Source organism: Cebus imitator, unplaced genomic scaffold (assembly GCF_001604975.1).
Source record: "Cebus imitator isolate Cc_AM_T3 unplaced genomic scaffold, Cebus_imitator-1.0 Scaffold188, whole genome shotgun sequence".
Lineage (NCBI taxonomy): Eukaryota > Metazoa > Chordata > Mammalia > Primates > Cebidae > Cebus > Cebus imitator.
The window spans coordinates 4731787-4742769 of record NW_016107503.1 but is presented as its reverse complement, the minus strand read 5'-3'; the positions used below and the strand labels follow the sequence as shown (position 1 = coordinate 4742769).

Below are 10983 nucleotides of genomic sequence, written 5' to 3'. Positions count from 1 at the left end.
TTGGGATTACAGGCTTGAGCCACCGCGCCCAGCCGCCCAACACCATTTTTTAAAGGTTTCTATTTTTTTTGAGACAGGGTCTCTTTCTGTTGCAGTGACATGATCATGGCTCATTGCAGGCTCAACCTTCAGGGTTCAAGCCATCCTCTCACTTCAGATTCCTGAGTAGCTAAGGACTGCACACATGCACCATCATACCTGCTCTAATTTTTTATTTTTTTATTTTTTTGTAGAGACAAGATCTCACCATGTTGCCCAGGCTGGTCTCAAACTCCTAGGCTCAAGTGATCCTCCCACCTTGGCCTCCCATAATGCTGGGATTATAGGTGTGAGTCACTTCATCTTGCAGTTTTTATTTTTAAGTGGTTGAAATTAAAAGAATAATATTTCCTGACACCTGAAAATTTTATGAAACTTAAATTTCAGAGTCCATAAATGTTTTTAGTGGAACACAGCCACACTCATTCATTTACATATCTGTGGCTGCTTCTACACCACAACAGCACAGCTGAATAGCTGCAACAGAGGCTATATTGTGCAGAAAGCCTGCAAATTTACTACTGGGCCCTTTACGGAAAACATTTGCCGACCCCTGCTCTAGACCACTGAAAACCCTCATGCTTGTATCATTTTCAACCTGAAGATCTCGCTACCAAATCCCAACTTTAAAACCTTGTTCAGAAATCCATCTCTTGCATTAAGTTCTCTTTCATTATCTTATCCATCTCTGATCAATCAATTTCACTAATCCCCAAAGCACAATTACACACAGAATTTCTTGGAGCTGATTCAGTTACACTTTTTATAAGTGGCTTAGTCCTTACTAAAGTTTCTGTAAGAACAAACTACAGCAGCTATATTCTATTTCTCTATTTCTGAGTACAGAGCTCTGATATAACACTTTATTAATGTTTTTCAATGACTGGCTGCTCAGGGTCTTTCAGGTTATTGTACCTTTCATTGAAGATTCAGGTCCACTGGTTCTTTGAGAGCCATGAGCAGAGCTGTTGTTGGATACCACCACTGGCCCAGGACTCTGGCCCAAGGAAGGGATGGTGTTAAGGGTATTCACCAATTTGGCCACTTCATTGCTATTTTCACCTGTAACGCCAGGTCGCTTCACAGTGACAAAGCTGGCAATGCTCACTGCAGGTGGAGAGGGGAAGGAGGGAGCTATGGTGACCAAGTGAAAATCATCTGTTCTCCACCCACCATCCCATCTTAGCTCTGCCATCTCCTCTTCCCAAGCCTTACCTAGCTTGGGATTCGTGGTCTGGTTTGACTGGCCTGGAGACTGAACAGCTAGTTGCCCCAGTGAGGTTGGCTGTGTGGCAGTGGGAGTGGTGGAAGTGCTGGGAGTGGACTTGGTCTGCTGGGACTGGGACTGTGGAACGGTGCTTCGAATGGTGAGAGTGGCCGGGATGACGGTGGTGAAGGTGTTGGTGGTGGGCCTCACAGGCATTGTGGAGCCTGGCCTCACAGGGGTCATCTGAGAGAACACTTGTGGAACTCCAACTGTCGGCTTAACAAACTGGGTACCTGGGGCTTTAAAAGAGAGACAAAGTACCAGATCTTGGTCAATGAGCTCACCTATAACACATTCTCCCTGCCTTTACTGGAAAGATTATTTCCCCAATCTGATGGGTGATCATCAGAGGTTACCAAGAGTAGTATAGATTCTAAAGACTAAGAAAGCAGGAAATGTCCACAATGACAAAAGAAATTAGCCTGGGTAGCCTAAAAACATTCCGTTAAAGAAGACTCCCATCAAATCCTCCCAAAACACCTTAACACACTGCCTTTTTAATTCTAAGAATATAATCAGTAGCTTGACCTCGGTACTGGAAAAAAGGAGTGGAAGGCAATATAGGTGTATATAGGCCAAATGGCAGACCTGGTCCTGAAAAAAGAAATCAGTTTTTCTCACAGTACTAAAGGAGTCTTCCATTCTCTTTTATAAACTCAGAAGACAGACTACGCCATTATACTAGGATGTCCCAAAGGAGAATGTCTCCTGGCTCAACTGTAGACAATTAACTGAGAAAAAACACAGAAATACCAGGACAAGCTGGTCAGACTGAGGGCCAAAAACTCCTGTGGGCTATGAGAACAAAAAAGAAAACCTTAGGAAGACAAGCTACAGAGGTACCCTTACAAATAGGTAAATTAAGATTTTTTTTTTGGTCTGAACTGTAGTAAACTTATATATACTAAATAAAGAAATGAAAAATGAAAATGAAAAATTCTAAGATTTAAAAAATTATCCTTCTCAGAATCTTTAGAAAAAAAACCATCCAGTATTTATCCATAAAGGGAATGTCATTTGGTTATATCTAAAATCTATGCTATAAAGTTACAACAAAGTTTATAATCCCACTGTGCAAATGAGTAGATGTATAAGGAGTACAGAATTTGGGAGTTTGCATTAATAATATTCCTCCAGGATAACAAGCTTAATAGCGGACTAAATACCAGTCACAGAAAAATGACTATAAACTGTTTTACTACCTCATGAAGGGTGGTGAAAAGCTAAACAGGAATAAATAAAACCACCACCCTGGCCAAAGGTTAGAAATAGATTTTTAAAAATTGGGCTTAATTCATTAAGATTTTTATATTTTTAGATTTTCTTTAAACATACTTATAAAATGACTTAGGGTATTCAGAACAATAAAAACAAATCTTCTGGATGCCGGTTTATGCCAAATGGATAGACATTTTTCCTTACCTGGGACTAGTGTAATTGGTCTAACCGTTTGGCCTTGCTGTACGTTCAGCACAATCCCAACCTGATTCATTGCATTTTGTACAGGCCGGACATTCCTTACAGGAAATCCCTGTATTAAAAAGCAAAATGATCTTTAACATGGAGACCAACTAACACTAACAGATTGCAGTATGACCTACATCCAAAAAAATGCCCATACGCTTAATGGTTCTCTCTAGAATTAGAGCTTTCAAATGACTGAGATGGAAAAATTTAGGAAATTTTGGCAAACTTTTGAGTGACAAAGTATCAAAACTGGAGAACAAGCTTTGGTACACATGAGCAAAAATGAAAACCTGTTTCCTGACTTAAGAGCATCAGCTTTAAAAAAACCTCAACAACAGACTGGCTCCCTAAAGTGCTAAATGAATAGAAGGGGGAGGGCAGGGTGCGGGGGGAGATGCATAGTGTTCATTGGAGTGAGTCAACATACAAACAACCCTAAGATATTGTTCCCAAAGTCTGCTTCAAAGACCATAAACCTATGGCAAATTCAAAAGCATTTATAACTCAGGAAGCCACAGGCAAAGAAATGCATTTGCCTTTGAATCCATATTCAGAATTAGACTTTCAACTTCAATTCAATACATTATGTATCAAATAAGTCATCTTCCCTGTCTTCCAAAGGTCTCCATGAACTCCACCAATTACATATATACATCTCCAAAGGTTAACTAACTCATCCCATGTGAAGCCGAGCAGTCCATGCAAAGGGTGAAAAGTCTTGAGAGCCAAGTGTTAAGGCTTCCTAATCTAAGCTTGCCCAGTAATTTCTGCCTAGACTTTAATCAAATTACTTAATAAACTTCTAAGGGGTTTAAAGAGGATATTACCACCCAACCATGCTATACTGGGCATTCCACAGTCAGCATCAAATTACAGAACAGTAAATGAGAAAGTAAGGTTAAAAGACAAGACTTAGAACTACTTCTAATGGTGCTAAAGACCCTAAGTCAGAGCTTTCAGAGGTTCATATTTTTTCTCTCCTCCAGCAACTTTGAAATTCAGAGTCCTACTCACCTGCGTAGTGATAAATATTGGTTGTGAGGCCACAGGGGAACTAGTCACATGATTGGCATTCTGCATGACCTGAACAGGCCTCAATACTGGTTGAGTAACCATTGTGCCCAGACTTGGGGCTGGATTCTGGGTCAGGATGAGCGGCTGTCCACCTTGCTGGACCAGAGGGTTGCCAGCTAAAAGGTCAAGGGGGGGGGGGGAAAAGGAACGTTAGAAACAATGTTAAACCTACATTTTATTTTATTTATTTGAGACAGGATCTCGCTCTGTTACCCAGGCTGGAGTGCAGTGGCACAGTCACGGCTCCCTGCAGCCTCAACTTCCTGAGCTTGAGCCATACTTCCACCTCAGCCTCCCAAGTACAAACCCACATTTTGTAAGAAACAGAAATGGTGTCCCAGATGCCAAAATATCCGAGACTGCCACTCACCATGTTTAATGTGACCAAACTCACCAAAAATTTAAGCTTCACCCAAATCTACAACTAACAGAAAAACAGATGGGTAGGGGAGGTTCACTAACATTTCACCCATATGTCTTAACTGGGGATGAAAGACACATTAGAATTCTATGTGGCTATCACCTTGACTCTTATGATTTAAGGTGACCACACATAATCTCCCCTACCAAATCAGCACAGAACAAAATATGTTAAGTCTTTTTCCATATTTTAACTAGGTAAAACGTATTTTATTAGAATATAATTTGTTAGCTAATCCCCCTTAATTCTTTAAAAACAATATTCATCAACAAACATTAATTCAGCAAGTACACGGAATCTAAAGAATGGTTTCTCTTCCTAGTAAGTTAAATCTGAGAAATGCAAGATTCTTTAAGCAACCACTGTCTTTTATAACGGAACCCAGAGACTGACAGGCTACCTACCACCTTTCTCTTTATGTCATCAGGGCCGATAAACAGAAGACCCAGATGAAAACTAATCCACATCATGTAAATATGACATGATTTCAGAAGATAATGATTCATTCATGAATAAAAATATGAATAAACAGGGCTATTATTGAAATATCTTAAACTCTTTTCATTTGTGAGAAAATAATTTCATAAATATTTTTAAGTCCCCTATTTCATGACATTTGGTGAAAAAAAATCAACACTAAGCTTCCTGATATATGAAGAATACTCAAAACCAGATAGAGAATTTCAGAGAGCCAATATACCTAGGCGAAAGAGTCAAGCAGGCTAGGCACAGTGGCTCACACCTGTAATCCCAGCATTTGGGAGACTGAGGCAGGTGAATCACTTGAGGCCAGGAGTTCAAGACCAGTCTGGCCAACGTGACAAAACCCCGCCTCTGCTAAAAATACAAAAAAATTAGCCGGGCATGATGGCACATACCTGTAATTCCAGCTACTCGGGAAGCTGAGGCAGGAGAATTGCTTGAACCAGTGAGGCGGAGGTTGCAGTGAGCCAAGATTGTGCCACTGCACTCCAGCCTGGGCGACAGAGCAAGACTCTGTCTCAAAAAACAAAACAAGAACAACAATAAAAAAACAAAAAAACAAAGAGTCAAGCAAAATATTGCCTCAACTTTTTACCCAAAATCACCAGAATGGGACAGGCCCCTCTGAAATGTACGTTCCACTTGGCAGGTCCATCACCACAGTTAACTACAAAGCTAGACCACCAAAGGAACAGGTATGCAGGTGGCTACTAACGGACCAACAGTGGCTTACCTCACACTTTCTCAGAAACTGAGAGCTCAACAGTAGACTAGACCCTCAGTTGCTGAGCCAGAAGACTAGTGATTGTAGAGGTGGCTAGATAAATAAAACAGAGAATTCCAGCAAGTTCTATCCATGTTAAATTTTACTGGCAATTTATTGATGGTGAGTTTTTTAAATTTTTAAATGTTTTATTATGGAGAAGTTAAAACATACATAGAAACAGAACACTACGGTGAACCCCTACGTAACCACCACCCTGCTTCGATAATTATCAATGCATGGCAGGTCTTATTTCATCTATACCTCCTATACACGTACTAGTTCCCATATTACTTTAAAACAAGTTCTAGATCATATCATCTATAAATATTTCAAAATGTACCTCCTACATAAGGATTTCAAAAAAAGATAAAGAATCATACCAACATAACTCCTGAACATTCAATATCAAATACCTAGTCAAAATTCAAATTTACTTATTTGTATTTTTTAAAGAGTTTGTCTGAATCCAGTTACAAAATGTTCGCAAAGTGCAATGGATGAACAACACTCAAGTCTTTTAATCTGTAGGTTCCCCAACCATCTCTTTCTATCCTTTTGAAATTTATGGTTGAAAAATATTGACAAAGCAGAAGTCTGTATTTTCTAGTCATTATTTTAACTGCTAGGACAAAAGAAAACAAATTATCTCTTATTTATCCTAATCCTAAAAAATATTAAGATAATTCCTGGCTATCATATCCAGTTTGGGAAGATAAAAAATTAAGGAAAAAAAAAAAAAAAAAAAAAAAAAAAAAAAAAAAAAAAAAAACAAAAAAAAAAAAAAAAAAAAAAAAAAAAAAAAAAAAAAAAAAAAAAAAAAAAGACAATTCCTGGTTCAATATGCCAATTAAATACAAGAAGGGAAAGATGGAGGTTTTTTGCATTTATGTGAAATCAATCAGCATTCCCAAGTCTCTTAAAGACAGAACAGGTTTCCATGAAACCTGTAAATACCATTATAAAGAATGTTAACAGCATTTTCTGCAAACATTTTCTCTTATATCAGGGTCAAGTTTAAATTTTTGTGGAATGTTAGAATTTTTCCAAAAATATGAGACAAAGAAAATAGTGGTTTTCGAAGACCAGGTTAGATTCACAATTCAATGGAAAGCAAAAGCCAGCCTATGGAAAGTCACACTGGGTAAATTATTCTTGCTTATTTCGAAGCATTTTAAATAATTTCTGCAATCTTATTAAATCTTTGCTCAAAGGAATTCTGAAAATTCAAATGTCTTACAAGGTTCTATCTCCAGAGGATGAAAGGGCAATCAGAATTCTGGTACTTTTAAAAAAGCCTTTAAAGGGATTATCCAGCCTAGAGCAGTGGTATGCATCAGTAGTCCCAGCTATTCGAGAGGCTGAAGCAGGAGGATCACTTGGGCCCAGGAGTTTGAGTCCAACCTGGGCAACACAGTGAGACCCCAAGGCAAAAACAAAACAAGGCTCACGTCTATAATATCAGCACTTTGGGAGGCCAAGGCAGGCAGATCACTTGAGGTCGAAACCAGCCTGGCCAACATGGTGAAAGCCCACTTCCACTAAAAATACAAAAGTTAGCTGGGCATGGTGGCACATGCCTGTAATCCCAGCTACTTGGGTGACTGAGGCACAACAATCACTCAAACCCAGGCGGCAGAGGCTGCAGTGAGCCAAGATCCTGCTACTGCACTCCAGTCTGGGCAGCAGTGTGAGAAAGACTCAAAATAAAAAACAAAAAATTGCCAGGTGTGGCGGTGTGTGCCTGTAGTTCCAGCTACTTGGGGGCATGAGGTGGGAGGATTGTTTGAGCTTTGGAGGTGGAGGATACAGTGAGCCAGCCAGGTTCATGCCACTACTACACTCCTGCCTGGGCAACAGAGTGAGGCCCTGTCTCAAACAAAGCAAACCAAAGCTAACAAACAAACAAATGAAACAAAACAATCCACCTCATTGAAAATGAATTCCATGAATTTTCTTCTGTTCTTCAGACATCACATAGTACCAAGCACATTATGAATTTTAAAAAAATCAAAGAAGTATACAACTAAGTTTCTCCCTCTAAGTTATTTTGATTGATTTTTTTTTTCCTTCATTTTTGTTTTTTCACATGGAGTTTTGCACTGTCACCCAAGCTGGAGTGCAATGGCATGATCTCGGCTCACTGCAACCTCCGCCTTCCAGGTTCAAGTGGTTCTCCTGACTCAGCCTCCCAAGTAGCTGGGATTACAGGCACCTTGCCACCATGCCTGGCAATTTTTTTAGTAGAGATGGGGTTTCACTATTTGGCCAGGCTGGTCTCGAACTTCTAACCTCAGGTGATCCACCCACCTCAGCTTCCCAAAGTGCTGGGATTATAGGCAGGAGCCACCGAGCCTGACCTTCCTTCATTCTTTATGTTTACTTACATACCCTTAAACCCCAGAAATAGAGGGCTAAATAAAATAGGAATTGAAAACCATAGTTACGTTGCAAGAAATGTATAAAATTAAATTCATATCATTCAGAACTCTAAAGAATTAAGCAATAGTTAATTTCATTTCATAATGTTTCCTTCCTGTGCAAACATAAGATCAGTCAGAACTTATGTTTGCACAGGAAGGAAACATTATGAAACGAGATACTGAGTAATAAATTCTAAAGAACATGAAAGAGAACAGTAAAAATATTCCACCACGCAATGAGCTGAGATCATGCCACTGCACTCCAACCTGGGCAACAGAGTTGAGACTCTGTCCAAAAAAAAAAATTCCAAAATTTTATTTCTGATACTTTCTTTTTTTTTTGAGACAGAGTCTTGCTCTGTCGCCCAGGCTGGAGTGCAGTGGTACGATCTCAGCTCACTGCCACCTCCACCTCCCGGGGTCAAGCTATTCTCCCACCTCCCGAGTGGCTAGGACAACACACAAGTGCCACCATGCCCAGCTAATTTTTTTTGTATTTTTAGTAGAGACAAGGTTTCACCATGTTGATCAGGCTGGTCTTGAACTCCTGACCTCAAATGATCTGCCCACCTTGGACTTCCAAATTGCTGGGATTACAGGTATGAACCACCGCACCCGGACCTAATACTTTCTTAAAAACAAAACACACACACACACACACACACACACACACACACCCCAGCTTTGCGTACAATCTACATATTACCCATTGAAAGTACACAATTGAGTAATTTTTAGTATATTCACAAGGTTGTGCAACCATCATCATCATTTCCAGAACATTTTCTTTTCTTTTCTTTTCTTTTTTTTGAGACGAAGTTTCATTCTTGTTGCCCAAGCTGGAGCGCAATGGTGCAATCTCGGCTCACTGCAACCTCCGCCTCCCATGTTCAAATAATTCTCCTGCCTCAGCCTCCCAAGGTGCTGGGATCACAGACACTCGCCACCATGCCCAGTTAATTGTATTTTCAGTAGAAACAAGGTTTCACCATGTTAACCAGGCTGGTCTACAATTCCTGATCTCTGGTGATCCACCCGCCTTGGCCTCCCAAAGAGCTGGGATTACAAGCATGAGCCACTGTGCCCAGCCTAGTTCCAGTATATTTTCATCACCCTCAAAAGAAACCTCATTTTCCCTAGGAGTTATTCCCCATTCTTTTCTCCTCCCAGCACCTGGCAACCAAGAATCTAATTTCTGTCTCTCTGGACTTGCCTATTCAAGACATTTCATATAGATGGAATCACATAATATGTGACCTTTTGTGTTTGGTTTTTCTTTTTTTTTTTTTGAGACAGAGTTTCACTCTTGTTGCCCAGGCTGGAGTGCAGAGCCAGGATCTTGACTCACTGCAACCTCCACCTCTTCAGTTCAAGCAAGTCTCCTGCCTCAGCCTCCCTAGTAGCTGGGATTGGAGGCGTGTGTTACCACGCCCAGCTAATTTTGTATGTCTGCTTCTTCTCAGCATTGTTTTCAAGGTTTATCTATGTTATAGAATGGATCAGTGTTTCATTCCATTTTATGGGCTAATAACATTCCATTGTATACATATACTGCATTTTGTTTATCCAATAATTGATGGACACAGGTTGTTTTACTTTTGGCTATAACAAACAATACTACTATGAACATTTGTGTGCAAGTTTTTATATGTGAACATATGTTTTCCATTCTCTTGGGTATACAGCTAGGAGTAGAGCTGCTGGGTCATATGGTAATTCTATGTTTAACCTTTTAAGGCCCAGGTACGTTGGCTCATGTGTGTAATCCCAGCACTGCGGGAGGCCAAGGTAGGCATATTACTTGAGGTCAGGGGTTCAATAACAGCCTGGCCAACATGGTGAAACACTGTCTCTACTAAAAATACAAAAGTTAGCTGGGCACAGTGGCCAGCGTCTGTAGTTCCAGCTACTTGGGAGGCTGAGGCATGAGAATTGTTTGAACTTGGACTTGGGAGCTGGAGACTGCAGTGGGCCAAGATCGCACCACTGCACTCCAGCCTGGGCAACAAAGTGAGACTCTGTCTCAAAAAAAAAAGTAAGAGATGCTGCAAACACCTTCCAGTTTGTGGTGTGTCTTCTCAGTGATTTTTTTTTGTTGTTGTTGTTATTTAGTCTTTATTTCATAATCATAAACTTAACTCTGCAATCCAGCTAGGCATGGAAGGGAATAAGGAAAACATGGAATCCAAAGGGAACTGCAGCGAGAGCACAGATTTTAGGACACTGCGAGCAAATGGGGTGGAGGGGTGCTCTCCTGAGCTACAGAAGGAATGGTCTGGTGGTTAAGATAAAACACAGTCAAACTTATTAAAGTTGTCCACAGTCAGCAATGGTGATCTTTTTGCTGGTCTTGCCATTCCTGGACCCAAAGCGCTCCATGGCCTCCACAATATTCAAGGCTTCTTTCACCTTGCCAAAGACCACGTGCTTGCCATCCAACCACTCAGTCTTGACAGTGCAGATGAAAAACTGGAAACCGTTTGTGTTGGGTCCAGCATTTGCCATGGACAAGATGCAGGGACCTGTGTGCTTTAGGATGAAGTTCTCATCCTCAAATTTCTCCCCGTAGATGGACTTGCCACCAGTGCCATTATGGCGTGTGAAGTCACCACCCTGACACATAAACCCTGGAATAATTCCGTGAAAGCAGGAACCCTTATAACCAAATCCTTTCTCTCCAGTGCTCAGAGCACGAAAGTTTTCTGCTGTCTTTGGAAACTTGTCTGCAAACAGCTCGAAAGAGACACAGCCCAAGAGCTCGCCGTCGACGGCAATGTCGAAGAACACGGTGGGGTTGACCACGGCTGATACTAGAAGGCTCCAGGCGGCGTCCGCGTCTGCAAAGCCCATTTTTTTTTTTTTTACATCACATGTTTAGTGTAGTTCTATTTATCAGTTTTACCCTTTATGGTTAGCTTTTTTAAAATTTGGTTTAAGAAATCTTTCCCGCCGGGCGCGGTGGCTCAAGCCTGTAATCCCAGCACTTTGGGAGGCCGAGGCGGGTGGATCACGAGGTCAAGAGATCGAGACCATCCTGGTCAACATG

The 10983-nt window shown here is 40.8% G+C and overlaps 2 protein-coding genes across 12 annotated transcripts in view; both read right to left on the bottom strand.

Moving 5' to 3' along the window:
• POGZ (pogo transposable element derived with ZNF domain) overlaps positions 1-10983 on the bottom strand; it is a 61484-nt gene that overhangs the window by 25175 nt on the left and 25326 nt on the right. For 7 of the 11 annotated variants that reach the window (XR_005203063.1, XM_017546260.2, XM_017546263.2 and 4 more), the window contains 4 exons: positions 3788-3963; positions 2729-2837; positions 1255-1545; positions 955-1173 (listed from right to left, as the gene is read on the bottom strand). Coding sequence is in view for 10 of the 11 variants with exons in the window: in XM_017546260.2 (XP_017401749.1) it covers positions 955-1173; positions 1255-1545; positions 2729-2837; positions 3788-3963 (795 nt within the window). In the remaining variant the exon portion in view is untranslated. The remainder of the gene's footprint in view (positions 1-954; positions 1174-1254; positions 1546-2728; positions 2838-3787; positions 3964-10983) is intronic. The other 4 variants (XM_017546262.2, XM_017546264.2, XM_037744893.1 and 1 more) reach the window with 1 other exon arrangement.
• Positions 10039-10802, bottom strand: LOC108316430 (peptidyl-prolyl cis-trans isomerase A-like). The gene has a single exon (XM_017546266.1). It carries the CDS (start codon positions 10785-10787, stop codon positions 10245-10247), a length of 543 nt encoding a protein of 180 aa, XP_017401755.1. The 5' UTR covers positions 10788-10802; the 3' UTR covers positions 10039-10244.